The sequence below is a fragment of the Dipodomys ordii genome, unplaced genomic scaffold (genome assembly GCF_000151885.1).
Source record: "Dipodomys ordii isolate 6190 unplaced genomic scaffold, Dord_2.0 Scaffold164, whole genome shotgun sequence".
NCBI classification, from domain to species: domain Eukaryota; kingdom Metazoa; phylum Chordata; class Mammalia; order Rodentia; family Heteromyidae; genus Dipodomys; species Dipodomys ordii.
In genome coordinates, this window is record NW_012267380.1 from 463,161 (window position 1) to 490,404 (window position 27,244).

A 27,244-nucleotide genomic window follows, 5' to 3' on the forward strand; every position below is an offset into this window, starting at 1 on the left:
ATGGCCCTTCTGGGGAAGCGCTGTGACATTGCTGCCAACGGCTGCGGCGACCGCTGGAGCTCGGCCTTCACCCGCAAAGACGAGATCATCAGCAGCCTGGTGTCTGCCCTGGACTCCATGGTGCGTGTCGTGGCAGTGGGGAGGGACGGGGCAAGGGGGGGTGGGAGGCAGCCCTCCAGAGTCTGTAAGCTCAAGTCCATTAAATCTAGCTCTAGAGGCAGGCAGGATAGCATAGCACACACCTTTAATCCCAGCTGGCAAGGACAGAGCTAACTGTCAAAGAATAGAGGACCTTCTTTCTAGAAGGTTCCTGCTGTGGAGGTCTAGGCCTAGATGGTGGCTAGGCCAGTGCCTGCCTGTAGCCTGTGAGGTAGCACCCAGGGCAGGATCCCAGCCACGGAGGCCCACGTCCTCGGCCTTGGTGGCATGGCGGGGACAGGGGCTCCTGCTCACCCCACCCGCCCTCCCCAGTGCTCCGCGCTGTCCAAGCTCAACGCCGAGGTGGCCTGTGTGGCTGTGCGCGATGACAGTGCCTTCGTGGTGGGCACAGACAAGGGGAGAATGTTCCTGAACGCCAGGAAGGAGCTGCAGGCCGACTTCCTGAGGTTCTGCCGTGAGTGCTCAGGCTCCTGGGCCCCCTGGGATGGCGGGGAGGGGGGGGGAGGGTCGGGGCTGAGGGTGGCGGAGCTGTGCACTGTGGCTGGCCATGGTAGGGGGTGGGGCTAAGGGGGCGGAGCTGTGCACTGTGGCCGGCCATGGCTTGGGTGGTTCCGTCACAGCCTGGTGACCATCCTTGTACCCACTTCCCACATAAGCACCCCATGCTGCTTTTTCTGTGACTGTAGACCTTGTCAGACCAGGATTTGGTCCCACTGCTGCCATTAGCTCTGCCCAGCCCACAGGAGAAACTGAGGCCCAGTGGCTTTGGCCTCCCCCAGGGCTTGGCTGTGCTTTGAGAGTCATGAGCTTCTGCCACTGGAGAGGTGCTGAGTGGGCCCTTGTCAGCCCCTTGTCTGGGGGATCCCCAGAAACTGCAAGTGTGTGTATACTGGCACTCCTGAGCTCAGCCTCCTGAGTAGCTGGGATTACTGGTGTGAGCCACAGTGCCTGGCTTTCGGGTCCTTCTGTTTTGTTTTTTGTTGGTCCTGGGGCTTGAACTCTGGGTGTGGGCGCTGTCCCTGAGCTTTTCTGCTCAAGGCTAGTGCTCTACCACTTGAGCCACAGCACCACTTCCAGTTTTCTGGTGGTTCATTGGAGATACGAGCCTCTCAGGGACTTTTCTACCCAGGCTGACTTCGAACCACAATCTTCAGCCCTCAGCTAGGATTACAGGCGTGAGCCCCTGGCACCCAGCTAGGATCCTTCCTTAATCCATCCCTTCTTCTCAGACACCAGCGCCCAGTCTCCTCCCCCGGGGCCACAGTCACTCCTGGTCTTGGCACCCCAGCACTGGGCCTGGCCCAAGTGGGGCACCGCCCCTCCCACCTGGATCTCCCTGGGGCCTGGGTGGTGGCCATGGCCAGCTTGGGGCTCCCTGGCTCCCACTTCCAGGCTGGGCCCCGCTCCCCGCCTGGCCCCCGCAGCCGTTGGCCATGACTGCTATTTATAGCTGGGACTCGGCTGCGTTATTTCGGGCTGCACCGATCCCGCAGGAGCGCAGGCCCCGAGCAGGGGGGAGGGGGTGCCTGTCCCCTTTCTGATGCAGCTTCTAGCACGTTCCAGAAGGATCCATCCACCCACACTCCCAGTTCCCCCACCTGGTCCAGCCAGGATGCAGGGCACTGGGGCTCCCTGGCTGTGGCATTCCCAGAGTGGGGCTTGGGGGACCCGGGGCCCTGAGATGACGCCCCTTGCCGGGGCCCAGGGGGCCAGGCGGGCTCCCACACCCTGGTCTTTCCTGCCTGCCTGCCTCCATGCATCCATTCACTCGCTCACTCACTCATTCCTGCACACATGCCTGGGCCTCTGGGTCACAGCCCATCTGCCCCTCATCCCGCAGGGGGACCCCCGTGGAAGGATCCAGAAGCCGATCACCCTAAGAAGGCGGCGCGGGGTGAGGGCGGGGGCCGCGTGGTGCGGGGCTCACTGGAGGCCGGCGGGGATGTGTACCTGCTGCAGAAGATGGTGGAGGAGGTGTTTGACGTTCTTTATAGTAAGAGCCTTCCTGTAACCCTCAGGCCCCAGGGGTGGCCCCCCACTCCTGTGGCCTGCCCCCCCCAAGCCCAAGGGCCCCCCCATCTTTGTCCTGTCCCAGGCCTGGTTGTCACGGCCCTGACCCACGCCACTGTCCCCTTCATATTCTCTTCACCACCCCCTGCCCCACAGCCACCCCTGGCTCTGATCCTCACCTCCTGTCTGGCACAGCTGTGGTTTGGGGGTGCCTTTCCCTCCCTGCCTCCTCCACTCAACCCGGGGACATCCCCTCTGCCAGCGCCAGCAGCCCTCACTGGCCACCCCATGTCCTTCTGGCTGACCCCACCCTGCGGTTTAGGGCTGAGCAATGGTGGGTGTTTGTTGAATGACTGAGCGAAGGTGGTCAGGTGAGGCCCAGTCTGTCCGGTTGCAGAGTCTCGGGGCCCCGGGTGACCCCTCCCTCCCATGGACAGCCTTGGCTGTACCTTTCTGTTGCTGGGGGCCTTGGCTTCCGATGCACTGCCGCTCCTCTGCGTCTCAAGTGGGGGGACAGTCCCTGGGTGACCTGCCAGCCGCCGCTGCTGCCAGTGCCCTGTCCTACCCTGTCTCTGTTACCACCCTGGGGCTTGTGCTCTTTCTGTCTGTCCCTCTCTTGCTCTCCTTTTATGCAAACTCCATCTTCTCTCTCCCTCTCCATGTTTTCTTACTTTCCCGCCCCTTCTCTGGCCCCTTGGCCCAGGAGAGGAAAGCAGCGGGGCCCAGCCACCTCTGGTGGGAACCCAGACCGGGGGATGGGGGGGGGACACAGCAGGGCTTGGGGTGGGGGCTGTGCCACGCAGTCCCAAGGGGGTCACAGCTCTGCGACACGCCCGGCCCAGCCCAGCCCCCACCTGGCTGTCCCTGCTCAGCCCTTCTTGCCCTCTAACAGGCGAGGCGCTGGGCAGGGCCAGTGTGGTGCCCCTGCCCTATGAGAGACTGCTCAGGGAGCCAGGGCTGCTGGCCGTGCAGGGGCTGCCCGAGGGCCTGGCCTTCCGGAGGCCGGCGGAGTACGACCCCAAGGCCCTCATGGCCATCTTAGAACACAGCCACCGCATCCGCTTCAAGCTCAAGAGGTGAGTGAGAGCTGGGTGCAGTGATGCACACCTGTAATCCCAGCACGCCAGAAGCTGAGGCAGGATGTGGAGGAGCCACACTGGGCGGCGGAGCAGGCTGGGTGGACAGAGGTCCGATGGGGTTTCCAGGCTGTGCTGGGACAGGTCCAGGCTCACCTGGCTGGGAAGGAAGAGAAGGACAGAGGGCAGGTGACACCTTGGGGGCGTGGCTGGAGGCGGGGCAGGCCTTGTGCCTGGAGCTGTTCTGCAAGGGCTTGGACAGGAGGTGGGGGATGGGCATGGAGGCATGGAGGGGGACGGGGGGGGGGTGGATGTGGGAGGAAGATGGGCATGGGTAGGGGAGGGGGTGGTGAGCATGACTGTCCTGTCTCCCCCAGGCCTCTGGATGATGCAGGGCGGGACTCAAAGGCCCTGGTGGAGATCAATGGCCTCTCCCTGCTCCCCAAGGGGTCCCGGGACTGCAGCCTGCACGGCCCGGCCCCCAAGACCACCCCGCAGGACCCACTGCCCCCCAGCACCGCCTCCTCTGGTGCCAGCTTCCTCTACAGCAGTGCTCTGCCCAACCATGCCCTGCGTGACCTAAAACAGGAGGTGCCCAGCGGGCCGGTGCTGCCCGCGGACCTGGGCCTGGGCCGGCCGGGGCCTGAGCACAAGGCGCCTGCTGCCCATGACTTCGATTGCTATGGTAATGCTGCTGGGGCACCAGGCGGGACACTGCCCACCGGCTCCCAAGGAGCATTTCTGAGCCAGGGCTGGGCTGGGCACGTGGTGTCCTGAGACCCCGTTGGCCCTGGCCACCATTGAGCTGTGTCCACTCCTCCGGAGGAGTCTGGGAGAGGAACAAACACATGTGCTTAATGATCGCCTACCTGGCACCGCACCTGGATGCCAGGCTCTGAGGCTGCGGAGGGTGGGCTGCCCGTGCTGCTGCCTCTGTTTTGTGCTCTGAGCCTCAGTTTCCACATCAATCACATGCTTGAGTACATCTTATCCAAAATGCTTTGGGATGGGTGTGGTGGTGCAGGCCTTCAGTCCCAGCATGGGGAGGCTGAGGTAGGAAGATTGTGAGTTAGAGACGTCTCCAGTGGGGGGGTCAGGGCGGCCTGATGCTGTGCTCGCTCCCCTGATGCCACCTCTCTTACTGGCCTTTAGATGCTAGGAAGGTGCATGACTCGGGGCCTGGGTTCTGGGGTCTCCCTGGCAGTTACCCCAGAGCCAGAGCCTGTGTGCTGGGCTAGGATGTGGAGATCTCCTCTGGGACACAGCCTGAACCTGTCCCTTTCCTCTCGCCCCCGTCCAGGACAGAAGCCCCCGGGTCCCTCTGGGCCTCTGATCCAGAACGTTCATGCCTCTAAGCGCATTCTCTTCTCCATCGTCCATGACAAGTCAGGTAGACGGCCCTTTCCACTGAGCCCGGGCTGGGGAGGGGTGGGCGTGACTATGACATAGGGAAAGCTGTGGAAAAGGAGGAAAGAACAGCCCTGCTCCGGGGGCTCTGAGTAAAAACCAGGGTGTAATTGTTAGCTGCAGCTGTGTAACAAATTGGCCCCTAAATGTAACTTGAAGTAAATAGTCCTTACCTCATGGTCCCTGGGGATTTCCTGACCCACAGGAGCTGCTGGGCCAGGAGCCACATTCCCAACCCTCTTTCCTTTCATCGCTTTTCAGATAGGGTTCCCATTTATGTTTGAACTGTGATTTTCCATTACATTTCTTGGCTAGCGGAGATGATAGGGGGGTACCACCATGCTGTGCTTTTTGTTGTTGTTGTTGTTGTTGTCAGTCATGGGGCTTGAACTCAGGGCCTGGGTGCTGTTCCTGAACTCTTTTTTTGGGGGGGGGTTCCGGTCGTGGGGCCTGAACTCTGGGTCTGGGCGCTATCTCTCAGCTCTTCAGCTCAAGGCTAGCGCTCTACCACTTGAGCCACAGCGCCACTTCCAGCTTTTTTTTTCTGCTTATGTAGTGCTGAGGAATCGAACCCAGGGCCTTAAGCATGCAAGTCGAGCGCTCTACCACTGAGCCACCTTCCCAGCCCTGTTCCTGAACTCTTTTGCTCAAGGCTAGTGCTTTACCACTTTGAGCCACAATTTCACTTCTTGTTTTTAGATGGGCTAATTGGAGATAAGAGTCTCATGGGGACTTTCCTGCCCAGCTTGAGTTGGCTTTGAGCCACAATGTTCAGATCTCAGATCTCAGCATAAGCCACCAGCACCCAGCATTATTCTGAGCAGTTTTTGTTGAACAGGGGTTTGGGGACCTTTCTGCTTGGGCTGGATTCTAACCACGATCCTCCTGATCTCAGCCTCCTGAGTAGCTGGGATTGCTGGTGTGAGCACCACACCTGACTGGAAGGCTTCTATTAATATGAAATGGAGGCAGGCGCAGGGGTGTTGGGGTAGAGACTGGAGCCAGGGTCTTCCACACAACACCAGCACAGCCCCACTGTGCCAGGCCTGCCCGGCCCAGGCCCGGGCAACAGGGTTCCAGGGCAGCTCAGCAGCAGGACCGGCCTTCACTGCCCCTCCTTTGTTCTGATAGAGAAATGGGACGCCTTCCTGAAGGACACAGAGGACATCAACACACTGAGGGAGTGCGTGCAGATCCTCTTCAACAGCAGATACGGTGAGCATGAGCCTGCCGCCCGTGTCCCCTGCCGCCCGTGTCCCCGCACCGTGCGGGGCTCTCTCCCAGGCATGGGAGTGGGTGGCACTGTTTCCCTTGCAGACTGAGGGGCGAGGAGGGGGAGGAGGCGTGACTTCAGATGCCGAGTCCCCAGGGAAGTGGCAGGTTGGGGACAGATGGGCTCTGGGGGTCTCCAGATGCCTAGCCTCGCAGCCCATGCCTTTTACTGCTCTGCTCCCTCTCAGCGCTGAGCCCCAAGTCAGGGCGCTGCCTCCTCCACAGCCCTGGCCACCTGCGTGCCACCCCTTTTGTGTCACCAGAGGTGACAGCGTGCTCTGTGACCAGCCAGGCCCTGCTGGCTCACACCTGTAATCCCAGCTGCTCAGGAGGCTGAGATCTGAGGATCACAGTTCAAACCCAGCCTGGGCAGGAAAGCCCGTGAGACTCGTGTCAATTTAACCACCCCAAACTGGAAGTGGCGCTGTGGCTCAAAGTGGTAGAGCGCTAGCCTTGAGTGAAAGAGCTCAGGGACAGCGCCCAGGCCCTGAGTTCAAGCCCCAGGACTGGCACACACACGCAAAAGCAACTGGGGGGGGATGGGGGGAGTTGGGGGGGGAGTCCCAGCCGTGTGGGAGGCACAGGGCATCATCATTCCTGAGGGAGACAAGTGGAGGCCTGCGCCCTGCATGGCGTGGATCTCCCCCAGTGGGGAGCCCAGGCAGGGTCGTCTCTCTTCACCCAAGCTCCCAGCTGCGCTGCTAAATAAAACCAGGACAGCGGGGTTCGGGACCAGCGCTGAGCTCCCGCACCACGGGGGCTGCAGAGGCAGGAGGGAGGGGAGGAGGGCTGACGGCTGGTGAGATTTGGGGGGGGTTAATTTGACAATTAGCTAAGTGTGACTCCATTGTGAGATCTCATCGTCGCAGCCACCAACGCAGGCCCCAGCCACAGCTGAGCGAGGCGGCAGCCCCGGTGGCCGGCGGGGTGCGGCTGGGCCCCCAGGGTGGGGGTGTGTCCCAGGGGCAGGAGAGCCAGGATGTTGACGCCAGCTTGGGCTATACCGTGAGACCCTATCGAAAACACAAAAACAAAGGGAGGAAAACAGCAAAAGCATTTGGTGAGCCAGTGGAGCTGGGGGGTGGGGTCCCTCACGGACAGTGCCTTGGCAGGGCAGGAGCTGTCCATGCTCGCTGCCGGGCTTTGCCCAGCGTCCCGTGTGTGATGCTGATGGATGACCAGAGGAGAGACACCCAGAAGAGTGTCTACATCTGGGTGGCCACTGTCCCCCACCAGGAGCCGACCTGGAGGGCTGGGGGGGCAGAGATGATTGTTTGGAGCCAGACACATGATGAAAAGATAGACAGATAGATAGATAGATAGATAGATAGATAGATAGATAGATAGATAGATAGATAGATAGATAGATAGATAGAAAGGCACGTATCTACGTAATAAGTGCGAAGGTAACAGGTGCGTGTATGCAGGCATGCACAGTTGCACAGGTGGCTGGGAAGGAGGTGGTGGATAGATGCACAGATGTGTGGTTAGATAAGCTAGATCCCGATGATGTTAGGGTAGGCCCCAGCTGAACGGGCGGTGACCACGGCGGAATGCTGGGCCTCCTGTGGCCTCCGTCTCCAGCCTCAGCCTGGATCTTGCCCTTACAGCGGAAGCCCTGGGCCTGGACCACATGGTCCCCGTCCCCTACCGGAAGATCGCCTGTGACCCCGAGGCCGTGGAGATCGTGGGCATCCCGGACAAGATCCCTTTCAAGCGGCCCTGCACGTATGGGGTCCCCAAGCTGAAGCGGATCCTGGAAGAGAGACACAGCATCCACTTCATCATTAAGAGGTGCGGGCTGGGCTGGGCTGAGCTGGGCCAGAGTGGGTGTTGAGCCTGGGCAAGGCCACGGGCTTCATGCCTAGCACACAGAAGGTAAAGAAGAGGTGTGGTGACACACGAGGCTGGCCTCGTGCTCTGGGATCAGGGTAGGCTTAAGGCCTTGGAAGTCCAGACCTCCCACAAACAAGACCTGGGGTTTGGGGCTGACCTGGCCGTAATGGGGAGCCACAGATCCCTAACATGGCCCGCTGGTCCCCCCAGTCCTCTACTTCCCTGTGGGCTGCCTGGTGTCCCTGGCCAGCCGTGGGCAGGCAGGTGGTCAAGAGACAGAAGCCCAGTCCCAGAACCCCTGCACTGTCTGGGCACTGGGGTGGAGGTCAGCACAGGCAGGGCGCCCCCTGGAGGAGGGAGCCAGTACTTCAGGGCTTTTTCCCCTCAAAGCTTAAACACTTGAACCACAACTCAACCTCTTTTTTTTTTTTTTTGGTGGTTTATTAGTGATAAGAGTCTCATGGACATTCCTTTCAGGGCTGGCTTTGAACCGTGTTCCTCGGATCTCAGCCTCCTGAGTAGCTAGAATTACGGGTGTGAACCACTCGAGCCCAGCCTCCAGGCTGTTTTGATGGCTGCGTCACTGTAACTCTGTCCCAGATCGGATATAGGGTCCCCACCCTGCTGTGTCCCTTCCACCCTGTCCACCAGTGACCTGACCATTCCTGTCACCTGAGGGTGCCCCCAGCATAGCTGGCTCTGTGTCTCAGCCTCTCCCTCCTTTGTGAAGTTTCTGGGCTCCGTTCCCCAAGAGAGAGGTGGGGCACCCTCAGTGTGGGCCCCTGGCTTCGGGTCACCCACGCAGCCGGCCTGTGGGTGACACTTATGGACACAGATGACATTGGGAGAAGCTCACAACCAGGCAGGGCCAGGAGAGGGCCCGCAGGGGGACAGGTGACCCTCCATGCCCCCCTGGCACGGCCCAGGCCAACCCCAGGCCCAGAGAAATGGTATGTGGCCTTGTTGACTGTGGGGACCAGGGGCTCACGGGGGGGGGAGAGGGGAGCCCCATTGGGAGCCCAGCCTCACGCTTCTCCTCTCTCCACAGGATGTTTGATGAGCGGATTTTCACAGGTAAGTGGGGACGGCTGGGGCTGTATTGGGACTCGCTTGGGTCCCAGATTCCAGGTGCTGACAGACCAGAGTTCCTTAATGCACTTGAGGGCGCCCTTGACCAGGTGCTGGCCCTCTTCGCAGCTGTCTGCATGCCTTAGTTTAGTTGTCTCTATGTTATTGATGGAGTGGGTGAGTGAGTGTGCTGGGGCTTGAACCCACGGCCAGGGCTCGCTCTCCTTTTTCACTGATGACTAGTGCTCACTTGGGTCACGCCCATATCCTGGATTTTCTGGTTGGTTTTTTTTTTTTTTTTGGTTGGTTGGTTGTGGGCCTTGAACTCAGCCTGGGCGCTGTCCCTTAGCTCTTTTGCTCAAGGCTAGCGCTCTACCAATTTGAGCCACAGCACCACTTCTGGTTTTCTAGTGGTTAATTGGAGATAAGAGTTTCATGCACTTTCCTGCCTGGCCTGACTTTGTACCATGATCCTCAGATCTCAGCCTCCTGAGTAGCTAGGATAACAGGCGTGAGCCACCAGCGCCAAGCTACTGGTGGTTATTTTGGAGCAAGAGTCTCATAGACTCTTCTGAATTGTGATCCTCTAGATGTTAGCCTCCTGAGTATCTGGGATTACAGGTGTGAACTATCACATCTACTTGTCGATTTCTTTTTGAGACAGGGTCTTGCTAAGTAGCCCAGACTGGCCTGGCTTTCACTACCTTCATTCCTCAACCTCCTGAGTGCTGGGATTACAGGCGGGTGCTACCACTCTTGTTTCAACTTCTAAAACTTCCTGTGAAGGCTGTTGTGTCCCTGTCCCATGCACAGGTGGCTATGTGGAAGCCCAGCCGGCGCTGTGGGACCAGGCGCATCTGGGCTGTGTGGACCCAGGGCCTGGCCCACGGCAGTTGCAGTGGGACTCTGGGGGAAGAAATGGCAGGCTCTGCCTGGGGCAGAAAAGCCACACAGATTTAGGGGTGCAATATGCCTGCCCTGGGTCGGGTGTTGCGGGGCTCCGTGTCGGTACCTGGGGGTGAGCAGGTCGAGACCCTGGTGGAATTAGATGAGAACAGAGTCCCACAGTGGAGCCTGGGGGACTGGGGAACTCTGGCTTCCTGGCTGAGGGTCTTGGGGGTCTCTTTCATGTCCTCTGGGACTGGAGGACCCAGCAGGAGGGGTGCAGGGCTCCCCACTACTGTCGTTTCCTTCCGCCCTGTGTCTCCTCCACCCTGGCTTCCCTGTTCCCGTAGCTGCCAGCCCTGGGCTGTGCACAGACCCCGGAGTGGGGGTGCAGGAAGAACCCACTTCCTTAAGAAGCATCCCAGCTGGAGCCTGACATTCACGCCTGTAATCCCAGCTACTCAGGAGGCTGAGATTGGAGGACTGTAGTTTGAAGACAGCCTGGGGCAGGCAGGAAAGTCCATGAGACTCTTATCTCCAATGAACTACCAGAAAATCAGAAATGGTGCCGTGGCTCCAATGGTAGAGAGCTGGCCTTGAGCAAACACCAGGCCCTGAGTTGAAACCTTGGTGCTGACAGTAAAGAAATCATTTGCTGTCGGGTGCTGGTGGCTCACTCCTGTAATCCCAGCTACCCAGGAAGAGTGAGATCTGAGAATTGAGGTTCAAAGCCAGCCTGGGCAGGAAAGTCCGTGGAACTCTTATCTCCAATAAACCACCAGAAAACTGGAAGTGGTGTTGTGGCTCAAGTGGAAGAGTGCTCACCTTGAGCAGAAGTGCCCAAGGACAGCGCCCAGGCCCAGAGTTCAAGTCCCACGACCAACGATATAAGAGAGAGAGAGAGAGAGAGAGAGAGGGAGGGAAGGAGGGAGGGAGGGAAGAAGGAAGGGAAGAAGAAAGAATCACCTGCTGGCCTCTCCCCAGGGAACAAGTGTACCAAAGATGTCCCGAAGCTGGAGCCGCCCAGCCCACCCGAGGACGGCCCCGCGGGCTGCAGGTGAGCGTGGCGGCCTGGCCCCCCACCCCTCGGACCCCACGTGCTCTCAGCCCTCGGATTCCAGCCAGGCGGATTCCCAGCCCACCCAGCCCTCCTGGGTGCACGCACCGCGAGGGTCACCGTGGCCTCTGAGGCCCGCCTGCTGCCCCGCAGGATGCCTTGCCCACACCCCCGCCCCATCTGCACCTGTGCCAGGGAAGATGGGACCTGGCAAGGTGGCGCCCACACCCTCTACTTCCTCCTCAGGTTGGACCAAGGCAGCGGCTCCCCCGTGGACTGTGGGCCAGGTGAGGGGGGAGGGCCGGGGCGGGCAGGGGGGAGGCAAGGGACCCCACTGCAGGAGCCAGGCATGGAGGTGGGGGCTCCCTGGGCCTTGGGGCACGAGGCCTGGCCTGACCCTCCATTCCTGGTCTGTAGGAGCCAGGGAGGGTGACAGGGTCTTCCAAGGCTCTTCTGCCTGTTTGAGGCAAGAGAATGGTCTAGAATGATCCCCTCTGCCTGTGCCCAGACCTGATCAGCCCCACCTTCCTCTTCCCCCGCCTTCTCCCTCCCTTCCTCTTCCCCCCATTTCCTCCTCTCAGGAACCTCACAGGAGCTCAGCATCCTGAGGCCCATCAAAATCGAGCCAGAAGACCTGGACATCATTCAAGTCACTGTCCCAGGTGGGCGCGAGCGGCCGGGCCCGCTGGCGGGATGGCTCACACATGAGGACCCAAGTTCAAGCTCCAGGCATCGATCAACAACAAGCCAGACCCGTGGAGGGAGGGCTGGCCGGGGCGCCTGGCCTCCCCCCCGACACCCAGCACTCCAGGCCTGCGTGTGGTGGTGCCGCGCGTCTTCCTGGGCCTGAGGGTCGCAGGCCCGGGGCGGAGGGGCAGGTGGATGCTGGGGCCAGATGGAGGTCATGCCCACCGCTGGACATTTCTCCCCAGACCCTTCACCCAGCCCGGAGTTGATGGGCGACTCCCTGCCTGGCCATCTGCCCTCCGAGGACTCTGGCTGCGGGATGGACGTGCTGGCGGGTAAGGACGGGGTCCGGGGGGGGTGGAATTTGGGGCTCAGTGGTGGAGGAGGTGAGCTAGAAGGAAGCCAGGACCACCGTTTGCACAACCTACTGATGTTTCTCCCATGCACTTTTGTTTGGCTGGGGTTTTGAACTCAGGGCTTTGTGTTTATGAGACAGCGCGCTACTGTTTGAGCCACGCCTCCAGCCCCTTTCTGGTTATTTCCAAAGATGCATCCTTCCTATTAGTGCTACTCCCGTTGCCAGGATGTCAGGCAGGCACTGCCGAGCCCAGCCCGTGGCTCAGGTGCAGCTGCACGGACTGGGTTCATCCTGGGCGGGCCTGGAACCTCCATCCCCCATGCCTACCTCCTAAGTGGCTGGGATTACAGGCTTGAGCCACCATACTGGGCTAGGCTAGATGTCCTTTGAGCAGCATCCAAGCCAGCACGGGCGGAAGTGACCAAGGCCTAGTGATAGCCTCTCTGGTCCCCACCGGAGTGCTCAACTGCCCCCCGGCGGGCTTGGGGCCTGAATTTTCCACCCCTACTTGCATCAGTCATGGAAGTGGGCATCGCAGAGGTCTGTTGACCATAGTCCCCTGAGGCCGGGTCCTCCTGGAGGAAGAATCTAGAAGGGCACTGGAAAGTCGCTTGCAACAAGAACAGGATAAATACATGCCCGAACTGCTGAGAAGTGGGGCTGAGAGCCAACCCAGTTCTGGATCCTTTGTTGGGACAGGGCCTTAGTAGGGCATGGTGAAAATGAGGCCCTTGCTTGTGCTAATAATCCAGAGCCGAGTGTGGTAGCACACACCTGTAACCCCCGCACGCTGGAGGCTGAGATCTGAGGATTGTGGTTCAAAGCCGGCCCAGGCAGGAAAGTCCTTGCTTTTATTCTTTTGCTTGAACTCTGGGCCTGGACACTGTTCCTAAGCTTCTTTTGCACAAGGCTGGTACTCTACCAATTGGGCCACAGTGCTACTACCGGCTATTTCTGCAAATGTGGTACTGAGGAATTGAACCCAGGGCTTCATGCATGCTAGACAAGCACTCTACCATTAAGTCACATTCCCAGCCCATCCCTTGAGATTCTTATCTTCAGTGAACCACCAGAAAACTGCAAGTGGTGCTGTGGCTCAAAGTGGTAGAAAACCAGCCTTGAGCACAAACGCTCAGAGACAGCACCCAGGCGCTGAGTTCAAGCCCCAAAAAAGACGAAGAAGGAGGTGGGCTGTGGCTTGTGGTTTGAGAGGCGCGAGATCCAAATAGCCTGGTAGTTTTGGGCCGTAGTTAAGCAGTCAGGACTGGCCTGGAACTCATGATGCACTTGATTCAGCCCTGGTGTGCTGGGATTACAGGAATGCTCCACCATACTCAGCCTGTCTTACTCCAGTGTGCCCTCAGTGTTTAGAATGCTTGGGCTGGCTCTGGGGTGCAAACCAGCTGGTCCCAGCATGCTGTCCTTGTGTGGTGTCCCAGGAGATGGGCTGCCCAGGTGGGTGGGTGCTCTGGTTCCTGTCGGGGTGCCAGCCTGCTCTTCCCACGCCTGCCTGGAGCCTTCTGGCCAGGCCATGGTCAGCAGATGACGAGCACAGCTTCCCAGCATCCTCTCTTCTCTCGTAGACAAAGGCCCCAGTGAGGACCCACGCCCCGGAGAGCGGCCCGTGGAGGGTGAGGCCCACGCTCGACCTCCATCCCCCGCCCTGCCCACCACCCCTTCCCCTGTGCCCCCTGCTTCTCCTCCTTTCCACCACTCTCTCTCTCCAGCATCATGCTTTTGGGGTGAGAGTCCTCTGGGCTGCCTGAGTGGGGGAGGGCCTATAGATTCTTCTAGACCTGGGAGGTGGGGCCTGAGGTGTCCAGAGCTGCTTCCCGGAAGGTGAGGCTGTGGTTTGAGGCTTGCTGTTCCTACAGTTAGGTGAGTTCCACTAGGTTTTATTTCTAGTTTATTTATGTGTTGTGCCAGTCCTGGGACTTGAACTCAGGGCCTAGGTGCTGGCCCTGAGTTATATTTTTTTCTCTTTCTCAAGGCTGGTACTCTACCACTTGAGCTACAGCTCCATTCCTGGCTTTTTGCTGAGTAGTCTATTAGAGTATCTCTAATAAAGGTCATAGAAGCCAGGCACTGGTGGCTCACGCCTGTAATCCTAGCTACTCAGGAGGCTGAGATCTGAGGATCGCGGTTCAAAGCCAGCCCGGGCAGAAAATTACTTGAAAACCGTAAGTGGCGCTGTAGCTCAAGCAGTAGCACACTCGCCTTGAGCTGAAGAGCTGAGGGACAGCGCCCAGGCCCAGAGTTCAAGCCCTACGACCGACCAAAAAAAAAAAAAAGACTCCTGGACTTTCCTGCCTGGGCTGGCTTTGAACTGTAATCCTCAGCCCTCAGCCTGCAGAGTAGCTAGGATGACAGCGTGAGCCACAGTGCCCAGCCTCAGGCTGGCTTTGACGTCGCTCCTGAGGTGGTCCTTGCCGTACGGGCTGGTTGTGCACATGGGGTGCGGGCCCAGCCTCTGTGGGTCCACCCAGAGCCACCATGTGCCTCCCCACTGCGGATCCTGGCCTGGAGCCCATGGGGGCTGACCACTGCCTTTTCCTCCAGACAGCCCGGGCGACGCCATCCGGCCCCTAAGGAAGCAGGTGGAGCTGCTGTTCAACACACGCTACGGTGAGCACAGCTGACGGCCAGCCCTGGCCTCCAGCCCCGGGCCTCCCTGCCTCCATGGGCAGAGGAGGCAGATCACAGGCGCCTGGAGCCCAGGTCCCCCCCTCTGACCCCTGTGCACCCTGCGGCCCGCTTCGGGCTCCACTGGCCTATCCTCACAGATGGACAGATGGCCGCCCCATGGGCTGTCCAGGATCTGCATGGCCCCGGCCCACCAGCATGGGCGGAGGAGAGAGAAGCAGGTGGCAGGACCACCCCCCCCTTTCCCCCCGACCCCGTCTCCCAGGCCCATTGTGCAGTCAAGGAAGATGGAGGCCAGAGGTGCAGCCCCGGGGTCCCGGTGGGGTGCGGGGACCCTGAGTGGTTGTGTCCCCGCAGCCAAGGCCATCGGCACATCAGAGCCGGTGAAGGTGCCCTACTCCAAGTTCCTCATGTACCCCGACGAGCTGTTTGTGGTTGGGCTGCCCGACGGCATCTCGCTCCGCAGGCCCAACTGCTTCGGGATCGCCAAGCTGCGGAAGATTCTAGAAGCCAGCAACAGCATCCAGTTCGTCATCAAGAGGTAAGGCGCAGACCGGCACCCCCATGCGAGAGGGGGCTCACAGTGTGCCCAGAAAGGCGCCTCCACTTGTGGCCCACGGCAATACCGCCTTTTCTTTCCTTTTTTTTTTGCCATTCCTGGGACTTGAACTCAGGGCCTATGTACTGTCCCAGAGCTTCTCTTGCTCAAGGCTAGCACTCTACCACTTGAGCCACATTCCCAGCCTTCCTTCCTTTCTTGCTTGCTTTCTTTGCTTTTGTCAGTCCTGGGGTTTGAACTCAGGCCTTGGGCACTGGCCCTGACCTGTTTTGCTCAACACTGGTATACTGCTTGAGCCACGACTCCACTTCAGGCTCTTTGGTGGTTAACTGGAGATAAGAGTTTCATCAACTTTCCTGCCCGGGCTGAACTGTAATCCTCAGATCTCAGCCTTGTGAGTAGCTAGGATTGTAGATATGAGCTGCTGGTGCCCTGCTCTTTAATTTATTTTTTGGTCATGGGGCTTGAACTCAGGACCTGGGCACTGTCCCTGAACCTCTTTGTGCTCAAGGCTAGCACTGTACCACGTTAGCCACGGCATCATTTCATTGGAGATAAGAGTCTCACCGGGACTTTCCTGCCCGGGCTGGCTTTGAGCCTCGAATCTTAGACCTCAACCTCCTGAGTAGCTAGGATTACAGGCATGAGCCACTGGTGCCTGGCTTGCTTCTTTCCTTTTAAACAGCAGGGCCTTCAACAGGGTCTGACCCCAATGGGGCAAAACTAGCTCTCCCAGTGTGGTCCAGACCCAGTGCAGTGACATGGTCCCCCTTGGCGGTTAAGAAAGCAGTACCCACTGTGCCCAGTGGGTGCCTGGAGGCATTGGGCATAGCTGTGTTTGCTGGCTATCAGTCCTCTCTGGAAGGCCCACAGCATCTTTCCAGGCCCTTCAATGTCTCCTCACGCTGTCTCCTGTTTCCAAGGAGCCCTGACCTGTCACCTGGCAGGAATAAAAGTGTCTGGAGAGGCCAAGCCCAGTGGCTCACGCCTGTAATCCCAGCTACTCAAGAGGCTGAGAGCTGAGGATTGCAGTTTGAAGCCAGCCTGGGCACGAAAGTCTATGAGACTCTTATCTCCACTAAAATACCAAAAAACTCCAGATAAAGAGCTGTGGTTCAAGTGGCAGAGCACCAGCCTTGAGCAAAAAAAACTCAAGGACAATACCAAGGCCCTGAGTTCAAACCCAGATGGGCACAAAAGGAAAAAAAGTCCCTCTGGAGGAGGCAGTGGCCCCTGAGTATGGGGGCAGGGTCTCGCGAGAGTTCTGCCCACGTCTCTGAATTCAGGCTTGGGGTGAAAGGTGGTAACCAGGAGGGGTTTCTTTTTTTCTTGGTGATACTAGAATTTGGACTCAGAGCCTTGAACTTGCTAGGCAGGTGCTCTACCATTTGAGCCACACCCCTAGTCCTTGTTTGGTTTAGTTGTCTTTCATACAGTGTCTCATACTTTTTCTGGGCTTATTTGGGCCTCACTGAGTTTTTGCTGCACCTGGCCTCAAGCTGCAATCCTCCCACCTCTGCCTCCTGAGTAGTTGTGGTTACTGATCAGCAACTCCTCTTGGCCCTACCACTCCAGTAGGGTGTCCTCTGTGCCACAGTTTAGCTTCCCCATGGCCAGGAGTTGGCCACCTTTCCCAGCAGCCTCACCCACGCTGCCTCCAAATGCCCACCCTTCCTGCCCTCCCTCCCTCTCGCCCTCCTTCCCTCCCCGCCTTTCCTCCCCCCTCCCCTGCAGACCATGACTAGGGCGTGGGGAGAGGGGGCACTGTGAGTGTGAGGTGAGGGCTGGGGATACCAGATATGTGGCCGAGGCCCACGGGAAGCTAGGGAGGGGAGGCAGGGGAGGGGAGGCCGGGCCGGCCTGTGGCCCACGTGACGGCCCTGCTGTCTTCCAGGCCCGAGCTGCTGGCCGAGGGTGTCAAGGAGCCCCTGCTGGACAGTCAAGGTACCCGGGTGCGGGTGCGGGCGGGCAAGGGAGGGTGTCAGGCCTCCGCCACCAGGCCTCCCAACTCCCTCATCTGTCCCCACCGGCTCTGCCCTACCCTTCCCTGTCCTGGGGCCCAGGGCTGCTGCGTCCTCACCCCGCCTCTCTCCCTGCCCCCAGAGAGGGAGTCCGGGGACCCTCGGGTGGACACGAACCTCGGGAGACAGGCGCTCCAAGGTAATGGTGCTGTCCAGGAGCCTGGCAGGCTTTGGGGCCCAGGGCGGATTGGGTTGGTTCCCATCCTTAGCACCCCATAGTTAGGGCGTGCAGGGAGATGGCAGGGCCCCGGGGTAAGGTGTCCCCCCGGGAGGCAGCGGGCTTGCTGGCCTACGTGTCAGCCCCACCAATCTTCACGCTTTAAAATTCTTGGCGAGCTGGGCCTTGAGACTCACACCTGTAATCTGGGCTACTAAAGAGACTGAGATCTGAGGATCACAGTTCAAAGCCAGCCTGAGCAGGAAAGTCTGTGAAACTCTTCTCTCGAATGAATCACCGAAAAGCCAGAAGTGGAGGTGTGGCTCAGAGGGTAGAGCATCATCCTTGAGCAAAAAAAGCCAAGCAAGAGCTCAAAGCTTCGAGTACAAGCCCTAGGATTGGCACAGACAGACAGACAGACAGACAGACAGACAGACAGAGCGGGTGGCTGAGGAGGTGTGCGAGGGGAAAATGGGAAAGGCTTGAGGGAAGGCTGGCTGGATGGGGGAGACCCAGGGGCAGGCAAGGCGATGGGCCCTGGCTTGGAGCCCCCTGCACCCCCATGCATGGGGGGGCTGATACCAGGAGGGGACCCGGCTAAGAACAGCCATCAATGCCCCAGCATTGCACAGTAGTAATTATAATCATATAAAGATTAGGGGAGAAGTGGGGGGCAGGGAATGTATCAGTCTCAGCCAGGAAGGCCCAGAGAGGTGAGGCCCGATCGCAGGGACCAGCCCCACTCACACAGCGGGGAATACTTGGGTGGACACCCCATCTTCCTGCTGCCCTCAGCACATGGCACAGCCCCTGTGATGGACTGGGGACCCCCCCATTCCCCGAGCACTGCTCCCCCCCCCATGGTGTCTTGCCTCTGGGTTTTATTTATTTATTATTTGTTGCTTTGGTCATTTTCAAATGTCAGCCATTAACCAAATTTCCACCTCATTGCTGTTGTGGAGACAGAAAACTCCCATCCCACTCGGGGGCCCCCCAGTTAGCAAAGCATCGCCCTGTAAAAGCTGCCAAGTGCTGCTGGGCGCTGGTGGCTCGTGCCTGTCATCCCAGCTACTCAGGAGGCTGAGATCTGAGGATCCTGGTTTGAAGCCAGCCCCGGCAGGAAAGTCCGTGAGACTCTCTTCTCCCATTAACCACCAAAAAGCCACACGTGGAGCTGTGGATCAAGGGGGAAAGTGTTAGCCTTGAGTACAAAAGCTCAGGGACAATGCTCAGGCCCTGAGTTCAAGCCCCAGGACTGGCAAAAAAAAAAAAAAGTTTAAAAAAAGTTGCCAAGTGCCTTTTGGCGCATGGCGTGGCTGACCTTAGTGGTTTCCGCTTGCAGAGAATTATGACACGAGACTCTCCCGGATAGACATTGCCAACACGCTGCGGGAACAGGTGCAGGACTTGTTCAACAAGAAGTACGGTGAGTGGGGGGGAGCAGGGAGTGTGGAGGGGCAGAGAAGCAGGGCCACCCACTTCCAAGGTCCTGTCCACAAACCACGTATCCATTATGAAGTCTCAGTTATGAAGTCTCAGTTGTGAGGCCTGAACTCTGGGCCTGGGTGCTGCTGTCCCTCAGCTCTCCAGCTCAAGTCTAGCTGGAGGCTACCACTTGAGCCTCAGCGCCACTTTTGGCTTTTTCTGTTTATGTAGTGCTGAGGAATCGAACCCAGGGCCTCATGCATGCAAAGCAAGCGCTCTACCACTGAACCACCTTCCCAGCCCTGAAGATTGTTTGAGAAGTTACCCCAAGCCATTTGCTGGGGTCCCTGCGGCAAACAAAATAGACAGTGTGGGGCGTGGCAGCGCATACCTGTAGTCCTAGCACTGGGGAGGCCAAGGCAGGAGGAGTAAGATCATGAGGCCAGCCAGAAGCTGATGGTGATAAGAAGACTCAGAAACGCAGTGCTAGTGCTTGCCACAGCTGGGGCACCCATTAGGCCTCTGAGCTTCCTAGGGGCCAGAGCACAAAGGGAAATGGGTTTTTATCAAGTCTTCAGTGACTGTCAGCTGAGAGTCTGGCACCGTCATGGGACTGACAAGAGCGGAGTTTGAAACTAGAAGCTGGGGGTGGGGGTACCCTGGGGTGAGGAGGCACCAGGCCGGCTCTCCTGACCCCCGCCCTTACCCTTCAGGGGAGGCCTTGGGCATCAAATACCCTGTGCAGGTGCCTTACAAGCGCATCAAGAGCAACCCTGGCTCGGTGGTCATCGAGGGGCTGCCCCCTGGGATCCCCTTCCGCAAGCCCTGCACCTTCGGCTCCCAGAACCTGGAGCGCATCCTGGCCGTGGCCGACAAGATCAAGTTCACCGTCACCAGGTCCTGGGGGTGGGCAGTGGCCCCTGACCACTGTGGGGGGAGGCCTGGGGGGCTCCCCTCATTCCCACCAGCCCCCCCCCCCACCAGAGGAGGCCCCGGTACGGGATGGGAACCGCCCATGCCAGGCCTTGCTTGATTCCCTTCTCTCTCCCACTGCAGGCCATTCCAAGGTCTTATCCCAAAGCCTGGTAAGAGGCGAGGGCCGCTGGGTGGGGCTCTGGGCTGGGGGTTGTGGGGGAAGGGTTCTAGGGAAGGGGCCACCAATGCCCCCACACTGCTAGAGCCCCTCTGCGGGGCCAGCCAGCCAGCATATGCCCCATGCCATCTGTGGGGCACAGCCACAGGGTGCCCCCAAAGCCCCACGGGCTTACTGCCTGTGACCTTGGAGAAGGTGACTTCCTGCCTGCCAGTGTGGTCAGTCAACTTAGTGCCTGCAAGTGTGCTACAGTGAGCCTACTACCTCTGCTCTCGCCTGAGCCGCCTCCCTGTCTCTGGCCTCTATTAGCATGATTCCACAGAGCGGATCCCGCTGTGGCCTCTGCTCTAATCCTGCCAGCTGAGGGGGGAGGGGGAGGGGGGGAGTCCTTGGTGGGGCCGGGCCTCAGTGGTTCATGCCTGTCATCCCAACACTCGGGTGACTGAAACAGGAGGACCAGGAGCCCCAGGCTCCCTCAGGCAACACAGCGAGACCCCATCTTAAAAACACAGAGACAGCCGGGCGCTGGTGGCTCACACCTGTAATCCTAGCTACTCAGGAGGCTGAGATCTAAGGATCTCGGTTCAAAGCCAGCCTGGGCAGGAAAGACGGTGAGACTCTTATTTCCAATCAACTACTCAGAAAACTGGAAATGGCGCTGTGGCTTAAGCTTAGAGCGCTAGCCTTAAGCTGAAGAGCTGGATAGCACCCAGGCCCAGAGTTCAAGTCCCACAACAGACCAAAAAAAAAAAAAAAAAACAGAAAAGAGCCGGGCTGCTGAGCTCACCCCCTGAGCTGATCCAGAGAACAGAGTTTGCAGTGTGTGCGTGTGCGTGTGCGTGCAGAGAGGAGAGGAATCACACTCTGAATCTCTTGTCTGTTTGCAGTGCTGGAGATGGAGTGCAGGGCCATGTACATGCTAGACAGTGCTCCAGCACTGAGCCATGCCCCCAGCCCTGGCTTGTGCTCTCTAGGGACTGAAAGAGGGCAGTACTGAGCCTTGGGGGCAGGGGTGAGAGGGGCAGAGCTGGTCCTTGGGGACAGGGGTGAGGGGGACAGAGCTGGTCCATGAGGGTAGGGGCGAGTATTATGAACAGCGATGAGGGCGTGTGGACCAGGGGCCACCAACGGGGAAAGTGGTAGGAGGTAGGTGGATCTGGAGAGGGACGCTGTCCTCAGCTGGAGACGACGCTGGGTTTAGGGAGGAGTCTTGTGGGTCAGCCTGAATATACAAGGGTGGGCGTGGGCCGAGGCTGTAATAACACAGCCGAGTCTGGTGGTGGCCAGAAGGGCCGTGACTCACAGATGCCAGGTTTGTCTTGTGGCTAAAGGTGGCAGAACTTGCTAGTGTGGCGGTGGAGAGGCGCCAGGTGGGTTTAGTGACGGCCTAGCTGGCCATTGGCTGAGGCAGAAGCTGGGGGCAGACCCTCGGTACAGGGTTTGTGATGTGTTTGGGCTGGGGTGTCATCTAGCAGTGGTCAATGCACAAGGGGGCATTTCAAGAAGCCGCCCAGGCTATAATTTAAAGCCCCAAACCAGAGAGAGGGAGGAAGAGATCCAGGGCAGAGGCTTGGCGCGGACTCCAGTGGGGCCTCAAGTCAGGCTTGGTTGCTGATGGCTTCTTGCTGGTCTCTGTCCCAGGACAGAGGGGGAAATGGTCTTTCCAGCCCAGGTGTGGCTGTACATGCCTGCAGTCCCAGCCCTTGGGAGGAGGGGGCTGCATAGGGAGACCCTGTGGAAGGGACAAAGGAAAGGGTTCAGGATTGTAGAGTCTAGGGGGGAGTGAGACTGCCTTGGGTCATAGTGGCACTAAGGGCTGGGGTCCCGGCCGCCATTTGTGGTTTGGGGATTGGAGCTTTGATGACTGTGGTGCCTTTGAGACAGACATCTCAAAGCCACTGAGCCCTGCCTACTGCCGCTGACCACGCCCATCACACATGGGATATGCCCACAACCTATGGCCACACCCACTGCTGCTGGCCACACCCACTGCAAAGTGGGTCACACCTACAAGCGACAGGCCATGCCCCTGCCCTTTCTGTCCCCCATGTCCAGGCTCAGGTCTGAGTGACAAGAAAGACCCAGAAAGCCAGGCACCAGTGGCTCATGCCTGAAATCCTAGCTACTTAAGAGGTTGAGATAGATCTGAGATCTAGCCCAGGCAGGAAAATCTGGAAGACTCATCTCCAATAAACCACTCAGAAAACTGGAGTGGCACTGTAGCTCAAGTGGTAGAGCGCTCGCCTTGAGCTGAAGAGCTGAGGGACAGCGCCCAGGCCCAGAATTCAAGCCCCATGACCAAAAAAAAAAAAAAAGCCCAGAGTTTCTGGAAGCTTCCAAGAAGCGTTTTCAGTGTATCATCTGCAGGGAGAGTGTGGCGTGGCCCCTGTCCTCTCCTGAACGCCCCTCCCTGGACCAAGAAGCCCAGCCCACCTGAGGTTTCAGGACTTGAACTCAGGGCCTCACCTCTCCCTCAGCTTTATCTGCTCACAACTAGTGCTTTATCCCTTGAGCCATGCCTCTACTTCCAGCTTTTTGCTGATTGATTGGAGATGGAGTCCCTCTGACATTTCTCCCTGGCTGGCTTTGAACCTTAATCTTCTGGGTCACAGCCTCCTGAGTAGCTGGGATTCCAGGCGTGAGCCTCCAGCCCCCCGCCTCTGGCGCTTAGAGCCGGGGCTTTAAAATGGAGAACTTTGCTGGCAGTAATTTAATAAGCTTGTTTTTCTTCCACTCTGCTCATGTAGACTAGGCAGGACTGGACACGCTGCCTGGGGCAGGGAGATCAGGAGTGGGCAGACGGGAGTGGAGACCTGTTCTGGAGGCCATCTGGAGGGCTGTAATGGGACACCGGGGAGGGACAGGGGTTCTGAGTGGTGAGCCCTGGGGCTGGAGAGTCAGGTGGGAAGTTGAGTGGAGCAGGTGCCTGGCCTTGGACAGCAAACTTCGGCTTCTCCCTGAACATTGGAGGAAAGCACGGCCCCTGGACAGGGCTAGAGGGGCAGATCCCGGCCTGGTGATGAACCCTGCACCCACCATGCTGAGCTCCATTCCATGCTGTGTCCTGGGGCCTGGGCCCGGGGCTGGGCTGTTGGTCAGAAAGTATACATGGGTGGATGGAGGGATGATGGATGGACAGATGGCTAGATGGATGGACAGACTCATGGATATATGGACCTGTGGATGGATGGGTGGATGGCTGGACGGACAAGCCTCTGAGACCAGAAATCAGCTTTAGGAAGTGGGAAGAGTTTGGGGGACCAGGGCAGTGGGGTGGGGGGGATCAGGGCAGTGGGCGGGCAGGGCTGTGGGGGACAGGCTATGAATCCCTTTTGTCCCCATCCCACAGATGAGGATGATGCCAACAGGCTGGGGGAGAAGGTGATCCTCCGTGAGCAGGTGAAGGAGCTCTTCAATGAGAAATACGGTCAGTGCCCGCGCCCCCTCATACAGCCGGCCAGCCTGCCGTGCACCCCGGGAGCGGCCGCCATTGCCACCACGTGTGCAGCCATGAGCCCCGGGCGCCAGGGCGGCTGGCCGCGCTCTCCCTAGAGGCATTGCCCGTGACCAGGGGGTGTCCTCCCCTCTGACCCCCCGTGCCCTCCAGGCGAGGCCCTGGGCCTGAACCGGCCCGTGCTGGTCCCCTACAAGCTGATCCGAGACAGCCCAGATGCAGTGGAGGTCACGGGCCTGCCTGATGACATCCCCTTCCGGAACCCCAACACCTATGACATCCACCGGCTCGAGAAGATCCTGAAGGCGCGCGAGCACGTGCGCATGGTGGTCGTCAACCAGCTCCAGTGAGTGCCGCGGGGCTCAGCTGGCCGGCCTGGACAGGGGCCACCACCTGTAATCCCAGAGAGGGAGGGAGATGGGATCTCAGCTTTCTGGCCAGTCTGAGCTGCGCAGTGAGGCCAAGTCTCAAAAAAATGTGGAGGATGGGGCTGGGAAGGTGGCTCAGTGGTAGAGCGCTTGCCTTGCATGCATGAGGCCCTGGGTTCGATTCCTCAGCACCACAGAAGCGAAAAGGAAAAAGCCGAAAGTGGCGCTGTGGCTCAAGTGGTAGAGTGCTAGCCTTGAGCTAAAGAGCTGAGGGACAGCGCCCAGGCCCAGAGTTCAGGCCCCACGACCGGACCCCCCCAAAAAAATGTGGAGGCCAGGCACTGGTGTTCACACCTGTAAATCCCAGCTACTCAGGAGGCTGAGATCTGAGGATCATGATTCGAAGCCAGCCCAGGCAGGAAAGCCCCTGAGAGTCTTATTTCCAATTAACCACCGGAAAACTGCAAGTAGAGCTGTGGCTCGAAGTGATAAAGCGCTAGCCTTAAGTGAAAGAGCTCAGAGACAGCGCCTAGGCCCTGAGTTCAAGCTCCACAACCATCACACACAATAAAAGAGAAAGAAAGAAGGAGGAAAGATTCAGCTCAGTTTCACCCCCATGACAGCCAAGAAAATGAGAAGTAGCAACCTGGGTCCTGAATTCCTGCCAGGGCCATACCCCAGTGGCCTAACTTCCTCTCTCTAGGTCCCACCTCCTTGAGGCTCTGCCACCAATAAAAATACAGGGTGGCCAGGGCCATGCCCCAATGACTTCACTTCCTCCCACTAGGCCCCACCTCCTCAAGGCTCTGCTACCAATAGAAACAGGCTGGCCCAGGCCATCAGCACCAGCTGCCACCCCTCAGTTTTGGAGAGATGGGGCCATCTCCTGCCATGGGGACCAAGGGAGTCTGGCTTCTCACCACTGCCCCCTTTCTTTCCTTTCCAGGCCTTTTGCAGAAGTCTGCAATGACGCCAAGGTGCCAGGTGAGTTGGAGGCTGAAGAGGCCAGTCTTTTTTTTTTGTGTGTGTGTCGGTCGTGGGGCTTGAACTCTGGGCCTGGGCGCTGTCCCTCAGCTCTTCAGCTCAAGGCTAGCGCTCTACCACTTGAGCTACAGCGCCACTTCCGGTTTTCTGGTGGTTTATTGGAGATAGGAGTCTCACAGTCTCTCCTGTCCAGGCTGGCTTTGAACCGCGATCCTCAGATCTCAGCCTCCTGAGTAGCTAGGATTACAGGCGTGAGCCACCAGCGCCCGGCAGAGGCCAGTCTTTTGCCTCTTGGGAACCAGGGTCAGTTTCTCCCAGAAAAAAAAAGCAGCCAGACACCGGTGGCTCATCTCTGTAAACCTGGCTACTCAGGAGGCTGAGATCTGAGGATCACAATACAAAGCCAACCTGGGAAAAAACATCCATGAGACTCTTATTTCTCATTAACCAGCAAAAAGCTGGAAGTGGAGCTGTGTCTCTAGTGGTAGAGTGGTTCCAGCGAGCTCTTAACTCCTGGAGTCGAGCAATTCACATGCCTCAGTCTCCCTGAGCAGCTGGGACTACATGTGTGTACCACCATGCCCGGGTGTCTCCAAGATCTTTTTCTTTTTCTTTTCTTACCAGTCGTGGGGTTTGAACTCAGGGTCTAGGCTCTGTCCCTGAGCTCTTTCATTCAAGACTAGCTCTCTACCATTTTCAGCCACAGTTCCACTTCCGGTTTTCTGGTGGTTGATTGGAGATGAGTCTCACAGACATTCCTGCCCAGGGTGGCTTTGAATTGTGATCCTCTGATCTCAGCCTCCTGAGTAGCTGGGATTACAGATGTGAGCCACCAGTACTGAGCTTGGTTTGGGAAGGGGGCTGGACAGGAGGGCTGGGACCCTGGTGGGTCAGGATGCCGCAGCTTGGAGAATAGGATAGCCTCCTCCTGAGGTCCTGAGGCAGAACGGCCCCTGCATCTGCCTCAGTTTCCCTTCTTCCCAGCCAAAGACAGCAGCGTTCCCAAGCGCAAGCGAAAGCGTGTGTCAGAAGGGAACTCAGCCTCCTCGTCCTCCTCCTCCTCGTCGTCCTCCTCCTCCTCCTCTTCTAACTCGGAGTCCGTGGCATCCACCAACCAGATCTCCCTAGTGGTAATGTGGCCGTGGTGTCTATCTGCTGCCCGCCCTTCTCCCAGCCCTGCCCTCGGGTGGATATGGGTGTGGGACGTGGGGGCGACGCTGGGCTGTGAGGGAGGCCATCCAGCCTTGGGGTACAGCTCTGTCTGCCTGTCCCTCCCATAGGGCACTTACAGAGCGGGCAGGACCCAGGGTCTGCGCACCAAGTTTCAGCCTGATGACCTGAGGGTGGGTGTCCTCAGCAGGGTCAGAAAGGCAGAAAGAGCCTGAGGGTGGACATTGGTGGGCAGACAGGGCCCCCCTCACATCCAAGAGCCCCAAGGGCTCCCCAGGGGGCTGGGGCCCCCTCCCTGTCCCTTACTAGCCCACTTCCAGATGCCAGCTGTGAAAGCCTGAGTCTGAACATCGAGAATACTTAAATACATGTAAAACTTACTTGAGGACACCAGGGCTCATGCCCGCAATCCCAGCTGCTCAGGAGGTTGAGATCTGAGGATCACGGGTTGAAGACAACCCGGGCAGGAGAGACCGTGAGCCTTATCTCTAATGAAAGCAAAAGCCCAGAAGTATAGCTGTGGCTCAAGTGGTAGAATACCAGCCTTGAGCAAAAGAAACTCAGCGACAGCACCAAGGCTCTGAGTTCAAGGCCCAGGACCAGCACAAGGGGGAAAAAAACTCCTTTCCTAGACACCCCAAAAGCCCAGGCCAGGCATGCGTGTACATTCAGGGAGGCTCATTCCTCACTGTACCCTTAGAATAGTGGGGTGCAGTCCATGTGCTCTGTCTGTGTGGTCACATGACAGGCCTGTGGGTGGTCAAATGACAGGTACTTGGGACCAGCACGGGGTACATCCCCTACGGCTCCCCTCCTGACCATGGCCGTTTCCCGCCCTCCCTCCACCCCCAGCAGTGGCCGATGTACATGGTGGACTACGCCGGACTCAACGTGCAGCTCCCAGGACCCCTGAATTACTGACCTCAGCGCGGGCGACCTCAGCAGAGATTTACGGAATTGTAATTTATGTACAAAGTGTACATTCGCATATGTATCGATGCCTTTTAGTTTTTCCAATGATTTTTACACTATATTCTGCCGCCAAGGCCTTTTTAAATAAGTAAAAGAAAAAAAAAAAAAGCAAGCTGCCTGTGTACCCTGTGTACCCTTTGTGCTGACCCCTGGGCCACAGCTCAGGAACAAATCTCGCTTGGTGTGGACACAGCCGGCCTGGGGACCTCCGGGTGAGGGGTCACAGGAAGCAGACAGGTCCCACATGCGTCTCGGTCAGCTCAGTCTCAGCCTCGTTCCTGCCCGCCCAGTGGCCGAGGGGTTTGGGAGGGGGGCAGGAAGCCTGCAGTGTGAACAGCGACACTATCTGGGTTTTGTTGTGGTTCATTTTGGTTTTGTGCCAGTCCTGGGGCTTGAACTGTCCCTTAGCTCTTTTGCTCAAGGCTGGTGCTCTACCACTTGAGCCATAGCTCCGCTTCCAGCTTTTGGTTGGTAAATTGGAGATAAGAATCTCATGGACTTTCCTGCCCAGGCTGGCTTTGAACTGTGATCCTCAGATCTCAGCCTCCTGAGTACTTAGGATGACAGGCATCAGCCACTGGTA

General features: G+C 58.5%; 1 protein-coding gene across 1 annotated transcript; it reads left to right on the forward strand.

Moving 5' to 3' along the window:
- Positions 1–26,706, forward strand: Gtf2ird1 (GTF2I repeat domain containing 1). Its single transcript, XM_013033193.1, has 27 exons — positions 1–120; positions 472–613; positions 2,000–2,152; positions 3,062–3,245; positions 3,623–3,930; positions 4,546–4,635; positions 5,784–5,867; positions 7,535–7,718; positions 8,809–8,834; positions 10,698–10,770; positions 11,017–11,057; positions 11,352–11,432; positions 11,703–11,792; positions 13,399–13,446; positions 14,375–14,440; positions 14,816–14,999; positions 16,912–16,961; positions 17,121–17,177; positions 18,538–18,621; positions 19,334–19,517; positions 19,677–19,705; positions 23,063–23,140; positions 23,321–23,513; positions 24,482–24,519; positions 25,504–25,649; positions 25,800–25,862; positions 26,545–26,706. The coding sequence occupies exons 1-27, from the start codon at positions 1–3 to the stop codon at positions 26,608–26,610; spliced, it is 2,862 nt and encodes a 953-aa protein (XP_012888647.1). The 3' UTR covers positions 26,611–26,706.
- The last annotated feature ends 538 nt before the right edge of the window (positions 26,707–27,244 follow it).

Coding starts and splice junctions, on each gene's coding strand:
- Gtf2ird1 (XM_013033193.1), top strand. CDS start 1: ATGGCCCTTCTGGGGAAGCGCTGTGACATTGCTGCCAACGGCTGCGGC. Junction 5,868..7,534: donor CCTCTTCAACAGCAGATACG/GTGAGCATGAGC, acceptor TTGCCCTTACAG/CGGAAGCCCTGGGCCTGGAC. Junction 25,650..25,799: donor CCAACCAGATCTCCCTAGTG/GTAATGTGGCCG, acceptor TCCCTCCCATAG/GGCACTTACAGAGCGGGCAG.